At 41.2% G+C, this 13,843-nt stretch overlaps 1 protein-coding gene across 1 annotated transcript in view; it reads left to right on the plus strand.

Moving 5' to 3' along the window:
- Positions 1-233: 233 nt before the first annotated feature.
- LOC117993203 (cell adhesion molecule DSCAML1-like) overlaps positions 234-13,843 on the plus strand; it is a 228,525-nt gene continuing 214,915 nt past the window's right edge. The window contains exon 1 of the mRNA XM_069506725.1: positions 234-506. Coding sequence (XP_069362826.1) covers positions 449-506 — 58 coding nt within the window. The 5' untranslated portion in view covers positions 234-448. The remainder of the gene's footprint in view (positions 507-13,843) is intronic.

The following is a 13,843-nucleotide window of genomic DNA, read 5'->3' on the forward strand; positions in this document are numbered from 1 at the left end:
GATCTACAAACCTGCTATCTCCTTCCAAAGGTCGATGTACATTACTTTCTGCTGCGTACTCTACTTGTTTAGCTTATAAGCAAACTAAGGAAACTAAAGTATAACAACAGGCTGAGATGCAGATTATTCTTGTTTTTCGTATATCGTTGTAACAGCTACGGCGGCCGCGTAGCAGTCGCAGCCCGTAGCGCCGTAGCAGGCCGCCAGTACGCCGCGAGCCCGCGCCGCTCCGACACGCTACGCGTCCCGTGCTACGACTGCAGTGTCACTGGTCCCGAGTCCCGACGCGCGAGTTCGGTTCACGCGCGAGGAAGATATTACAATTATTGACAGTTATTTAGTGAATTGTGCTGTTTTTGTGATGTTGTTTAACTTGAACGTTCGTTACATATAGAGAAGGAAAATAAGTAAAAGTTACTCGCGAAGTTAATTAACGGAAGTAAATTAAATGATCAAGATGAAAAGGATTTGTCACCTCATCTTTCGGCTGCTGTTTCTCTTGGACGGTGAGTGCTACAACAATAATTTACCTCAGTTTATTATTTTTGAGGGAAGAAATTTTTAATTCAAACTTCGCACCGCTTTTTATGAAGTCGCCGGCTATTTAATTACGGAGTTTGTTGCGAATGATGTCCTAATTAACTGAGCGAAAGGAGCCTCGTCTCACTTAGCGTGAGGTGATCTACTGAATGTTAAAACTACAACTTTCGTCATCGAAACCGTGTTTATTAAAAATATTATTTCAAAATTATATTAGTAATTGAAGCATTTTGGTTAATTTCCTTGGAAGTTTTATACCTTGCAGAGTACCACCACTATTGTATACCTTGCAGAGTACCACCACTATTGTATACCTTGCAGAGTACCACCACTATTGTATACCTTGCAGAGTACCACCACTATTGTATACCTTGCAGAGTACCAGCACTATTGTATACCTTGCAGAGTACCACCACTATTGTATACCTTGCAGAGTACCACCACTATTGTATACCTTGCAGAGTACCAGCACTATTGTATACCTTGCAGAGTACCACCACTATTGTATACCTTGCAGAGTACCAGCACTATTGTATACCTTGCAGAGTACCACCACTATTGTATACCTTGCAGAGTACCACCACTATTGTATACCTTGCAGAGTACCACCACTATTGTATACCTTGCAGAGTACCAGCACTATTGTATACCTTGCAGAGTACCACCACTATTGTATACCTTGCAGAGTACCAGCACTATTGTATACCTTGCAGAGTACCACCACTATTGTATACCTTGCAGAGTACCAGCACTATTGTATACCTTGCAGAGTACCACCACTATTGTATACCTTGCAGAGTACCACCACTGTTTTCAGACTGTAATACTATGTCGACATTATTTTAATCCATAATAAATAATAATAATAAATAAATAATAATAATAAATGCGAATGTGTCTTTCTATCTATCCGTTTGCTAGCTTTGTACGATTTTGCTGAAATTTGTACAGAGATAGCTTGCATTCCGGGGAATGACATACTGCGTTTTATCCCGGAAAATCAAAGAATTCTACGGGATTTTGAAAACCTGAATTGACGCGGACGAAATCACGGGCTTCATCATCGTCATTTTATGTGCAATCCAATCCATCCCTACGGTGCAGATAATGTAGCTTCAATAGTTCTCAAACTAACCGTCCGAGGCAGTCGGCGAGCTGATTACATAAGTGTTCCGTTTTTAGTTTTCGAGTGCGGAACCCTAACAATGTCCTCACATTTACGCGTTTCATTTCGCAAAAGCCAGATTTGGTGGAAAACGTTTGAGAGGCTGACAACGAACGTAAATACAAAATATTGGCGTCACGCGTCACGCGTCACGCGTCACGCGTCACCCGCCGCGCCGCGCCGCGCCGGACGCCTCGCATGCACCTGACTCCACTTCTGAAAATTGTAAACACATTTATATTGTAACTAATAAATAAAAAAGCGTCATAAACTAGTGGCTAAGATATCAGACTCCTAGTTCGAAGGCCCGGGGTTCGATGCCTGGCACGCACTTCACTTCTGCGGAGCTATGTGCGTTTCAAGCAATTATAATATATCACTTGCTTTAACGGTGAAGAAAAACATCGTGAGAAAACCTGCATGTTCTCCACAATGTGTCCGGCGGTGTGTGAAGTCTGCCAATCCGCACTTGGCCAGCGTGGTAGACTATATGGCTATAAGGCTCGTTCTCAGTACCTGGTGGGTCGCTGATGAGTGATGACGGCCACTTTTACACTTCTGAAATGATTTTATAATTGAGATGTATTTAAACTTTTGCAAAAGCTAAACCTATTATTAACTAAGCATAAATAATTTTTTATTTCACGCGGGAAAAGCCAAAAAAAGCTAGTCAAAAGTAAAAGCAAAATGAAATAATTCTCTTATTATATCCTCGAAAATTAAAACACCCTGTACAAAAGTAACACACCGGATATAATATTTTCCCAATAATAAAATATTTTCTGTGTTCGATATGAACGCTCTTTAAATGAACATTTCAATATATTTTCTCTTTGTAAGTTCGGAAACAAACGATATTATGTACTTCATTAAGTATTTTTCAAGTACGAAAATAATAAATAAGTAATTATGGAAAATATTTATGTTCAAAGGAAGTACATATCAGTTTACTGTTTGTTCCGAGTAATTCATCTCAACGTTATATCAACAATTTATTATTCACAGTGGCTCTCAAAAAACCGGCCAAGTGCGAGTCGTATTTTTCGACACTTTGTACGATAAATCAAACTATAAAACTATTATGGGTAAAAATAAATAAAAATCTGTTTTAGAATCTACAGGTGAAGCCAAAATGACGTCATTTCGATGTTAATGAGACATGGTTCCAGCGCAATAGCAATTTGCGGGACTTATAACAAAAGACGTTGGCAAAATACCTTTGTAAATTCACTGAGTGTTATTATCTCAATTCCTTCAGATAGATATTACAGTGAAATTAATTGATCAATTTTAATTGTTATAACTTTCATTTCGGTCCGAATAACAATTAATACAGTTAGCGGCCGAAGTGCTTTGAAATGCTAATTCGTAATATTGTAATATCGTAATATTGTAATATTCCTTCCGTCGCCGTTGTAAATATTTTAACAAAAGCGAGAACTAAAGTTTGAACATTTCAAAAATCGAGCCACTTTTGAAGCTCGTCATTTATTTAATACAATAATTTGTTTAACGAGTTAAGTTACCGACTTATTTACTTTTGTCTTCGTTCCACTTGTAGTACAAGTTCTTTTGAGAAATAAATTTTTAGGTACTTTTGTTGTTTCTGGAGAGACGTAAAATTAAATTTTAATATCTATATTAAATATTTTGTTAAAATTTTAATTTTTTTTATTAATTTTATAGAATGTTATAAAATTATGGGATACGAGCTGATGCCCGTGACTTCATTTGCGTAGATTTAGGTTTATGTAAAATTACAAGGGAACTGTTCTATTTTCTGCGGTAAGAAGTAGGTTATATCTTTGTACCTACCATTCGTCGAAATCAATTAAACGGATGAAACATTAAAAGCTACTTAATAGACCAGACAGACAGACGGGTAAGTACAATTTCGCATTTGTAATAATATTAGTATGGAGTATGGAAGTTTAGATAAACAGGAAATCCAATACAACTTTAAAGTGACAATAATAATTGAGCTGTACAAAATAATTTCTTTAAAGAAACAATCCATCATTAGTGGAGCGGAGCGTAGAGGAGCGGAGCGTAGAGGAGCGGAGCGTAGAGGAGCGGAGACCAAAACAACAAAGTGTGGAACTTTAGTCGTTAGGAAACTTATTATTAAATGGAGTCACGAACTCTCCAAGTGTCCCCTTTTTCAAAAAGTTAACTTTAAACTTTTAACTTTAACTCTCTCTCTGATCATTGTTCCGACATAAAGTAAAATGGTTTTTTTATTCCATTACAAGTTAGCCCTTGCCTGCGATTTCACCTGGTGGCAAGTGATGACGCAGTCTAATGGAAGCTGGCTATAACTTGGAAGTGGTATTGCAGTTTAATTAAACCCATACCTCTTATCTGTTTCTCCTTGCAAACGCTGAATCGCTCGGCGGTACGACTTTGCAACTAGCTACGGCCGAAGCCTCCCACCAGACAAATCTAACATCACTAAATAAAACGAATGCCAATAAAACGCGTTATGCAAACAGGACCAACAATTGTGATTAATTCCTGATGATAGCGATCGTGACGTGTTAATGATCACGAGAATATAAAACAATCACGAGCTATGATCGCGGCGAACGCAATAATCATGTTGGTGTTAACACAATTAACACTGTTTGCGGAGTGCGGAGTGCGGAGTGCGGAGTGCGGAGTGCGGAGTGCGGAGTGCGGAGTGCGGAGTGCGGAGTGCGGAGTGCGGTGGACAACTGGCCAGAATTTAAAATATTCATTTGCATTGCTGACCAATTTGAATATTAATGTCATTTCAATTTTACATTAATTGTTTGAAATCACTGTAATTATAAAATATATTAAAAACAAAAAATTGTAAGCAGAGACCAGAGACATGCTATCTGTTAGCAGTTAGCCGCCCACTCGCTTCGCTTGTAACATTGTCGCTGAACCTAGCTCTAGCGAGGCAGCGAGGCAGCGACGCAGCGAGGCAGCGAGGCAGCGAGGCAGCGAGGCGCGGGTGACAACTCAACTTACTTCTTTTTATTATCTTCGATACAAGATAGTGAGAAAATCATACTGTTTCTTTTTTCATTCATTATTTACTTTGTCAATAACAATAAGCGTTAACAATTATTTATTTAACTAACTAACTTTATGTGTCTAACAGGGGGTTGCCACGACACTAGTGTCTGGCAGGGGGTTGCCACGACACTAGTGTCTGGCAATGCATGGCATGACCTCTAATACTATTCCGAAGAAAATATAAAAAATTAGACTCTATACTTTGACAGAAGATTTTTTACATCTTTATTACCTGTTATCTCCCAAAGCCACCATGATTCAAACTTCATAGTCGCTGATCGTTCCTCTATGTGTTGGGGACAAAATGCAGAGAAACTTTCAGCTTTTATAAAATAACGAAGGTCTGGCATGCGCTGGCCATGTATAACAGTTGATTGCGGAGTGCATGTATAACAGTTGATTGCGGAGTGCATGTATAACAGTTGATTGCGGAGTGCATGTATAACAGTTGATTGCGGAGTGCATGTATAACAGTTGATTGCGGAGTGCATGTATAACAGTTGATTGCGGAGTGCATGTATAACAGTTGATTGCGGAGTGCATGTATAACAGTTGATTGCGGAGTGCATGTATAACAGTTGATTGCGGAGTGCATGTATAACAGTTGATTGCGGAGTGCATGTATAACAGTTGATTGCGGAGTGCATGTATAACAGTTGATTGCGGAGTGCATGTATAACAGTTGATTGCGGAGTGCATGTATAACAGTTGATTGCGGAGTGCATGTATAACAGTTGATTGCGGAGTGCATGTATAACAGTTGATTGCGGAGTGCATGTATAACAGTTGATTGCGGAGTGCATGTATAACAGTTGATTGTAGATGGTGCTCTGCATTATATTGTAACAATATGTAAATTGAGTGATTTCAATTCACATCGTTACATTTTCACAAATAAGTGTCTCTTACAATTAAAATAGTATGCCAATGCGTTGCCGGCCTTTCAGGAATTTGTTGGTCCGCTCCTTGAATAACTCCTTGTTATAATCTAGTGGGAACACCGCCGATGGCAGTTGGTTCCACAGTTTACATGTGCGTGGAAAGAAGGATCTGGCACAACGGACGGTCGAAGTGCACCAGACACCCAGGGGGTAGGGTAAAATTGCTTGTGGTGGCGTGCGGTGCGGTTGTAGAAAAAGGAAGTTGGAATAAGGGTGGAATTAATTTGTCATTCCAAACAGTTATACAAAAATTCTAGTACTAATAGATCGATCAAAGATCAAAGAGTTATATTTACGTCACTCGCCAGTTCTGCGTAACATCTACCAAAATAACCCGAGTCGGCAACAACCTTACATGAAGGAACATAACATAATTTGGCAAGTAATTTCCGCGTGACACGTGTAACGATGTCAACACCCGTGTCACGCGATACGTGCCACGTGTCACTCGTGTCACGAAAGGTACGCACTGTGCAAAACCTTTGATAATATTGGTTTTGAGTTTTGACATTAATTTATGTGGCACTTTCCAAAGCGCAATGGCCGAAAGTAACATATCTAACTAGCTCATGCCCACGAATTTATTCGAGTCTATTTGGGTTTATTAAAATCTCGTGGGAACTCTTTGATTTCTCGGGATAAAAAGTAGCTTATGTCACTCCATCTGTCTGTCTTCAAACTAATATTACACCTATCCATGCAAACAATTGCAACGAGATGGAAAGACACAAGACATTTGAAATTATTATAAAGTACCATGATGACAAAGTTATTAATTTTTCTATTTTCTAGTTTAGGGTACCTACTACCTACCTACCTAATGAATTAGATAAAAAAATCTTAATCGATATCTGTCTTAGTTTTAGGTGTACAACAACAAAGCAATGGATTTATCAACGTATATAAGACGTTTGTATGGAGATGCGCCTAAGAAGGCACTGCAATGAGCGCGCGTACGCGTGTTCGATTTATTGAAGCGCGAAATATAGCGCACGTATAAACGCGTACTATGCCAAAACGAACGTAAAACGCGCAGAAATGCGCTAATCTGACATCGTCCTAACGCGCGTTGAGTGCGCGTGAAATGTCGTCATGTGGACAGGCCCTTAACTATCGGTAAAACCTAGCGCCGAGCTTAGCACAGGTAAGTTGTTCGCGACAAAAGAAACCTCTCCAAATGGCGGCCGAGCGGTGGAAGTGAGATTGCTTCTATGTTCCACACAACACACAACACACAACACACGACACACAACACACAACACACGACACACAACACACAACACTTGGCAGCGCCACGTCACAGCTCACAACTCACAGCAAATAGCTTCACTTGACAAATCGAAATCGGAATTATTTGTATTGGCTTTGGGCGTGGGTTCCTTACACTTGCAGTAGTTAACGTTTTGCTATGAGTGCAATATTTTAAAGGTTTAGTAGTTTCTTCTAAAATTGATGATGTGGCCTGAGATGATACGGGACCCTGCGTGTGCGATTCCGACTCGCACTTGACCGATTTTGATAGTTAATCCTGCGGTCCATTTGTAGTCTCTTCTTTGGCGCTAACTTGTCAGTAACTCGGTCGTCGTAAACTCTTTAGTTGATCGCGAAATTGTGGAACGTAATTTAAATTGAAATAGCACCCAAAGGCTATCAGGAAGTTATATTGAGTTTCTCAAATCGCAAGTGGTTTTCAAGCCGTTCCCCTAGATGGCGTTGCTAGTATGTTGAGTCGCGCGTTTATGTTTCATAGAAATCGAATAAGATAGCGGTTGCTTTAAGGTAACACAATAGTTAAAACTAATTGATCTATCAATCAAACTAACAAATTTTGGTAACGCGTTCTAGTTTCTACGCAAATTGAATAAGCAGAAGGCGATAAAATAGTTAAAAGGTACAAGGTACCCAAACGTTATAAAATTATGTTCATTTGTTAACTTCCTACTAGTCATGCGAACGCGCATAGTTCTTCCTATGGAGTTGAAACTGTAAGTTTGTACAAGTGTTGCCGACACTTGCGCGAAAGTGACGGATAGTCCGTAGTAAATAGTAACACTTTAGTTACCATCAAGGCATCAACGTACATTCGACTAGATGGCGCGCGAATCGCATGCCGGCCGGTACGATATTTCAGTTGTTTAGGACTTTACGAAAGCGTACCTAATTCGTTTTTTCATATATCCAGATACAGGTTTAGCCTCAGGTTGTGATAAGTGATGATACAGTCTACGATGGAAGCGGGCTAACCTGGAAGGGGTATGGTAGTTTTTACTAAACCCATACGTACCGCTGTGGTTTCTACACCGCACCGGAACGCTAAATCGCTTGGCGACACGGCTTTATCGATAGGGTGGTAACTAGACGCCTACCCAACCCGCCATGTAGGGTGGTAGGTACACCAGACCAGACCAGAGAAAATTTAAGAAATTATAAAATTCCAAATTTCTCCTGCCGGGAATGGAACCCGGGACCTCTCACTAATAAGACCACAATTCCGCCAGGGAGGTCGTCGCGATCTCAGCCTTGAGAGACGTACAGAGGACGCTGCCGTGCCCGGCTAGTTCGTTAGCTAGCTATCGGTTGATGATGATGATGATGACGAACGAAATGAACAAGGTCAGCAAGTAGGTGTAGGTACTGTAGATGTGGGCGGGGGCGGGGGCGGGGGCGGGAGCGGGGGCGGGGGCGGGGGCGGGGGCGGGGGCGGGGGCGGGGGCGGGGGCGGGGGCGGGGCGGGGGCGGGGGCGGCCGCGGAACCCGTGTTTGGTATTTAAATCAGTGTCCAGGTTTAGCGAGATTTATACTCGCCATTCATTCGCTGAAAGCCGTACTAATTGCTGGCTCATCCCTCCCGCACCCCGCACTCCGCACCCGCACCCGCACTCCGCACTCCGCACTCCGCACTCCGCACTCCGCACTCCGCACTCCGCACTCCGCACTCCGCACTCCGCACTCCGCAACAGAAATACCTAGTAACCGTTATTCAATCTTTAAAATTAAAATACGGCATTTGACAACTAGTCAACACAGTAACTTTTTATCAAACGTCAAAACGCGCGCTTAGTATGCGAGAAGTATGCGAGATTCTATGAAATACCGGTGTGTGACGTCACAATCATTTGACGTGCTTTTTTTAGTTTAACCGATTATTTTATATGGTATGGACGGCGGCCAGTCATACCTTCAACTCAGATTAGATGACTACTTTCACATCCAAAAATAATAACTTCTTGAGTCATTTATAAACAAAAACAATGGCATAGGATCAAAGGTGACTGAATCTGACTGAAGACTGATCGCTCGCTCTGTGAAAGCACAGCTCGCTCAAACTACTAAACGGAGCGAGCTGGGCATTATGACGTAGACATCCGCTACGAAATAATTGTTTTTTTTTAAAGACGTAAAATAGGAGTTTGAAAATTGTATAGTCCACGCGGACGAAGTTGCGGGCAACACCTACGAAGTTGCGGGCAACACCTACGAAGTTGCGGGCAACACCTACGAAGTTGCGGGCAACACCTACGAAGTTGCGGGCAACACCTACGAAGTTGCGGGCAACACCTAGGTACTTAGTTGAAAAACCGAGCGAAGCTGCGGGCGGTCACTAATACATAATTGAAAACAAATATGTCTTAGAAAGTAAACCGATCGAGTACAATAGCAGTAATTTGTTTTTGTATCATCTGAAGACATTTGTACGACACTTGAGGGCGCGCTGTGTGCCTCCCGCCCGCGTGACGAGGGTCCTCCAGACCCCTCCAGACCCTGAGACCCTCGAGGCGAGGGGTCGGGGATGCCGATACAATTGCTTTCGTTTATTTGACTAATTTATTTGTAAATGTACCAAATTGAGATATCACTTGAGGAATAAAAAGTTTGAAAACATTTGTATTGCAAGATCAGTAGAGTTTACATCGCAGTTGTCGACGAATGCGTTTATAATACTTGAAGACATCTTTAATTGACTATTTTATAGCATTGTGCATGTTTCCTCGCGATGTTATGCAGTCATTGAAACAAGCAAGTCAAACGCACATAAAGCCTAAAGGTTCGTACGCATCTGAGCGGCGCGGCGCGGCGCTTCAGTGAGCTTCACGTCGCGGCACAGAGCTTCAAAATATCATTTCTATCATTTTGTATGGCGCATATCGCACTAGAGCGGCGCGGCGCGGCGCTTCACCGCGCGTTGCCGCGCGGCACGGCTGGAGAGAATATTTTGAAGCGCACCGAAGCGACGCGCAGTGCAGTGACGCTAGTGCGACATACCCAGCGGCGCGGCGCGGCGCTTCAGTATGCGTACGTCGCTCGAATAAGATACACGCGCATCTTGTTAGGTATTTAAAGTACAGGCAAGAATCGGCAAGATAGACCTCAAAATAAATAACGTAGGTTTAATTTTTGACACATGACGTGTTCCTCATGCTCTTAGAAGTATATCCTCAAAGGTCCCAACCCCTAGGATGTCGGCTTCCCCCCTTCCCAGTGTCTAAATGTATAAATGTCTCTCCGAGCGTTATGAGAAAACATCAATGGTAAAAATAATCCTGATTAAATAACTATAATATATTATGTACATATTATACCTACCTACTTCATCTAGGTAGAATTAATAGTTTCGGAAATATGCCTACCTATTGTTGTACTTGTGTTTATATTATACTAGCTTATGCCCGCGACGTCGTCCGCGTGGACTACACAAATCTCTAACCCCTATTTTACCCCCTTAGGGGTTGAATTTTCATAAATCCCTTTTTAGCGGTTGTCTACGTCATATTAGCTAGTTAGCTAGCCAGCATGCCAAATTTCAGCCCGATCCGTCAAGTAGTTTGAGCTGTGCGTTGATAGATCAGTCAGTCAGTCACCTTTTTCTTTTATATAGGTATTTAGATATAATATGTACCCGTGTTTACCTGCCTATTTTATATATTCTATTGCACATAAAACAAAGACATTTTGCGAAAATGCTTTTTCTAATGTAATTTCCACAGAACCTAAGGGACTAGCTGATGCCCGCAACTTCGTTCGCGTAGATATAGGTTTTTTAAAAATCCCGTGGAACCTTTTTGATTTTCGGGATAAAACTAGCCTATGTGTAGGCACACATAGGCTACTTTTATCCTACAGGGTATAATCTATCTCAGGTATATAGGTACGAGTAGGTAATTCCCGGAAATGTGCTCACCTATAGAAAAATCTAAATCCACGCGGACGAAGTCGCAGGCATCATCTAGTTGCATTTTTTTTTAGATTTTTAATCCCGTGTGAACTCTTTGATTTTCCGGGATAAAAAGTTGCCTACCTCTGTCAATTCCCGGAATGCAAGCTACCTCTGGTCCAAACTTCATATAAATGGGCCTTTAACAATCCCGTGGAAATTCTTTCATTTTCCAGGATAAAAAGTAGCCTGTCCTTCCCCGGGATGTAATTCAACTTTGTACCAAATTTCATCAAATTCGGTTAAGCTGTTGAGCCGTGAAAAGCTAGTAGATAGACAGACAAATACACTTTTGCGTTGATAATAATATAAGTATGGATATGCATAAATATTTTTTTATAATTTCCATAAAAACTATCATCATCATCATCATCATCAACCGATAGATATGTCCACTGCTGGACATAGGTTTCTTGTAGGATTATATTACCGACCTGTGTGGTATACCTATTGTTTCTAATGTAATTTCCACAAAAACTATTAGGCAATCGCATAAAGAATTTTGTCTTTGACATTCTGAAGTAAATGTGAAATGGTACAGAGTCATTAAGAAGGCGAGGAAACAAAATGTGATATCCTTCTTGATAGCGTGACTTTGGTATGTCAGCAATCCATTTCTTCTTCTTTTTTAGGGTTCCGTACCTCAAAAGGAAAAACGGAACTCTTATAGGATCACTTTGTTGTCTGTCTGTCTGTCTGTCTGTCTGTCTGTCTGTCTGTCTGTCTGTCTGTCTGTCTGTCTGTCTGTCTGTCTGTCCGTCTGTCTGTCAAGAAACCTACAGGGTAGGTACTTCCCGTTGACCTAGAATCATGAAATTTGGCAGGTAGGTAGATCTTATAGCTGACATTTGGGGAAAAATCTGAAAACCGTGAATTTAGGGTTAGATCACACAAAAAAAATTAAATTGTGGTCATGAACTAATATTTTAGATTAGTATTTTCAACTTTCGAAGTGAGTGACTATACCAAGTGGGGTATCATATGAAAGGTCTTCACCTGTACATTCTAAAACAGATTTTTATTTATTTTTATGCATCATAGTTTTTGAATTATCGAAATCATACGACTGTAGTACGGAACCCTCATTGCGCGAGCCTGACTCGCACTTGGCCGGTTTTTTCTCTTCGATAATTCGTTCTTCTTCTGCACAACAAAGAAATAATAATCAAATCCTCTTCACTGTCGCTCATCTTGCGACGTTGTTGCTCGTACGCGAACGGGTGTAAAAGTGACGCGCAAGTGACGCGAGCTGCCGCGTACTGAAGTTGTAGTGCGGTAGGCACCGTCGAGCGGCCTGAGGTGAAGCGTTCTGCAGTCGGACTGAAGCGCCGCGCCGCGCCGCTCAGGTGCGTACGAACCTTTAAAGTGATAGAGAGAGAGCCAGCGCGCGCCAGACCTTCGTTATTTTATAAAAGCTGAAAATTTATTTGCGTATTGTAGGTACTCGGGGAGGAACATTTGTTTGGATCATCGTGGATTTGGGAGATAACAGGTAACAAAGGTGTGAAAAATCTTACGTCAAAGTATAAAGTAATTTTTTTTATATTTAATTCAGAATAGTATTAGAAATCACGTCTTGCATTGCCAGAACTGGCCTTTATTACCTGTTATCTTATATTACCCAAAGCCACCATGATCTAAACAAACGTTCCTCCCAGTGTTGGGGAAAAGTTCATTAGAGGTGCGTGCCGGAGTTCGAGTCCGTGCCGACTTTACCACTGGGCTAGCACGGCTACATGGCACATGACTACAGAACCATACGTTCTGATACCTACTGACAATAGCTCGTTATGCACTATAACCCACGTTATAATTATGCGATATGTTTGTTGGTGAATTCTTCAATAATAATATTATATTTAAAGACCTGGAGAATGGCATAGGCTAGTTTTTATCCTGGAAAATCAAATAGTTCCCCCGGGATTTTGAAAAGCCCAAATCCACGCGGACGACGTCACCGACACCAGCTAGTTAAATCAATAATCGATTTTCTAAACCAATAATAATCGGTTTCTACGAAGCATCATACACCCAAAGCCTATTGAGAAACTTTGTCAATATCAGATATTGATGCAACCCTCTAATGCAGTCGGGAATATTCAGTATTGAAGCATTTAGTCGTGTCGGTAATCAACACTATGTCGGAACGATAATGTGAAGGGTTGCGCCACGTTAATGCGCCGTCTCGGGAAGGGTTCCTCCCTAATTGGGCTTTCTTGAGAGTTTGGGACTAGCAGCTTTAATATTAATTGTCTGTTTACGTAGATATTAATGCGGGAAACTTTGATTTCGCTACTAGATTTTCGGGTGTTAGTGCACTCATCCGTATCCGGTTTGTATCCGTGAATCTTCGAAGTGGCCGTCATACAAATATACATTCGATTCGTATTTCACGAATTTACATATTGTGTGAGTTCGCGCGAGCCTGACTCGCACTTGGCTGGTTGTTTGTAATGTAACCTAACCACAAATTCACGGTTATTTTAGCGTTTAAACTATCGTGAGTGATTTCCATTATAAGTATACATTGTTACGACTACACTCACGTATCTAGTCGACGTGAGCTCGCCGCCCGACTTCTTGCGTCCACTGAATACATGAGTACAGCCGTAACAATTTATACTTCAAAATTCATGGTTTTCGAATTTTTTTCTGTTTACTTTTGATATGACATAATATCAAAGTTAATGGTTCTAGGTCAACGGGGAGTGCCCTTTATTTGATTATTTCATTTTTGTTCCTTTAGGTTCCTTTTTTCTTAGGAAACAGAACCTTAAAAAACCTAACTTGTGTCACCCTATTTGTTTTTATTGACGGTCAAAGTTGAACGGTAACAGTAAGTGTAACCTTGTGTCATGCAACTGGAGTAGCTCGGTAATCAACGGTTATGTTTGAACGCTGATATAACATAATGCGTCGTTAGCTACCGAGCACCGCAGC

The sequence above is a fragment of the Maniola hyperantus genome, chromosome 23 (genome assembly GCF_902806685.2).
Source record: "Maniola hyperantus chromosome 23, iAphHyp1.2, whole genome shotgun sequence".
NCBI classification, from domain to species: Eukaryota; Metazoa; Arthropoda; class Insecta; order Lepidoptera; family Nymphalidae; genus Maniola; species Maniola hyperantus.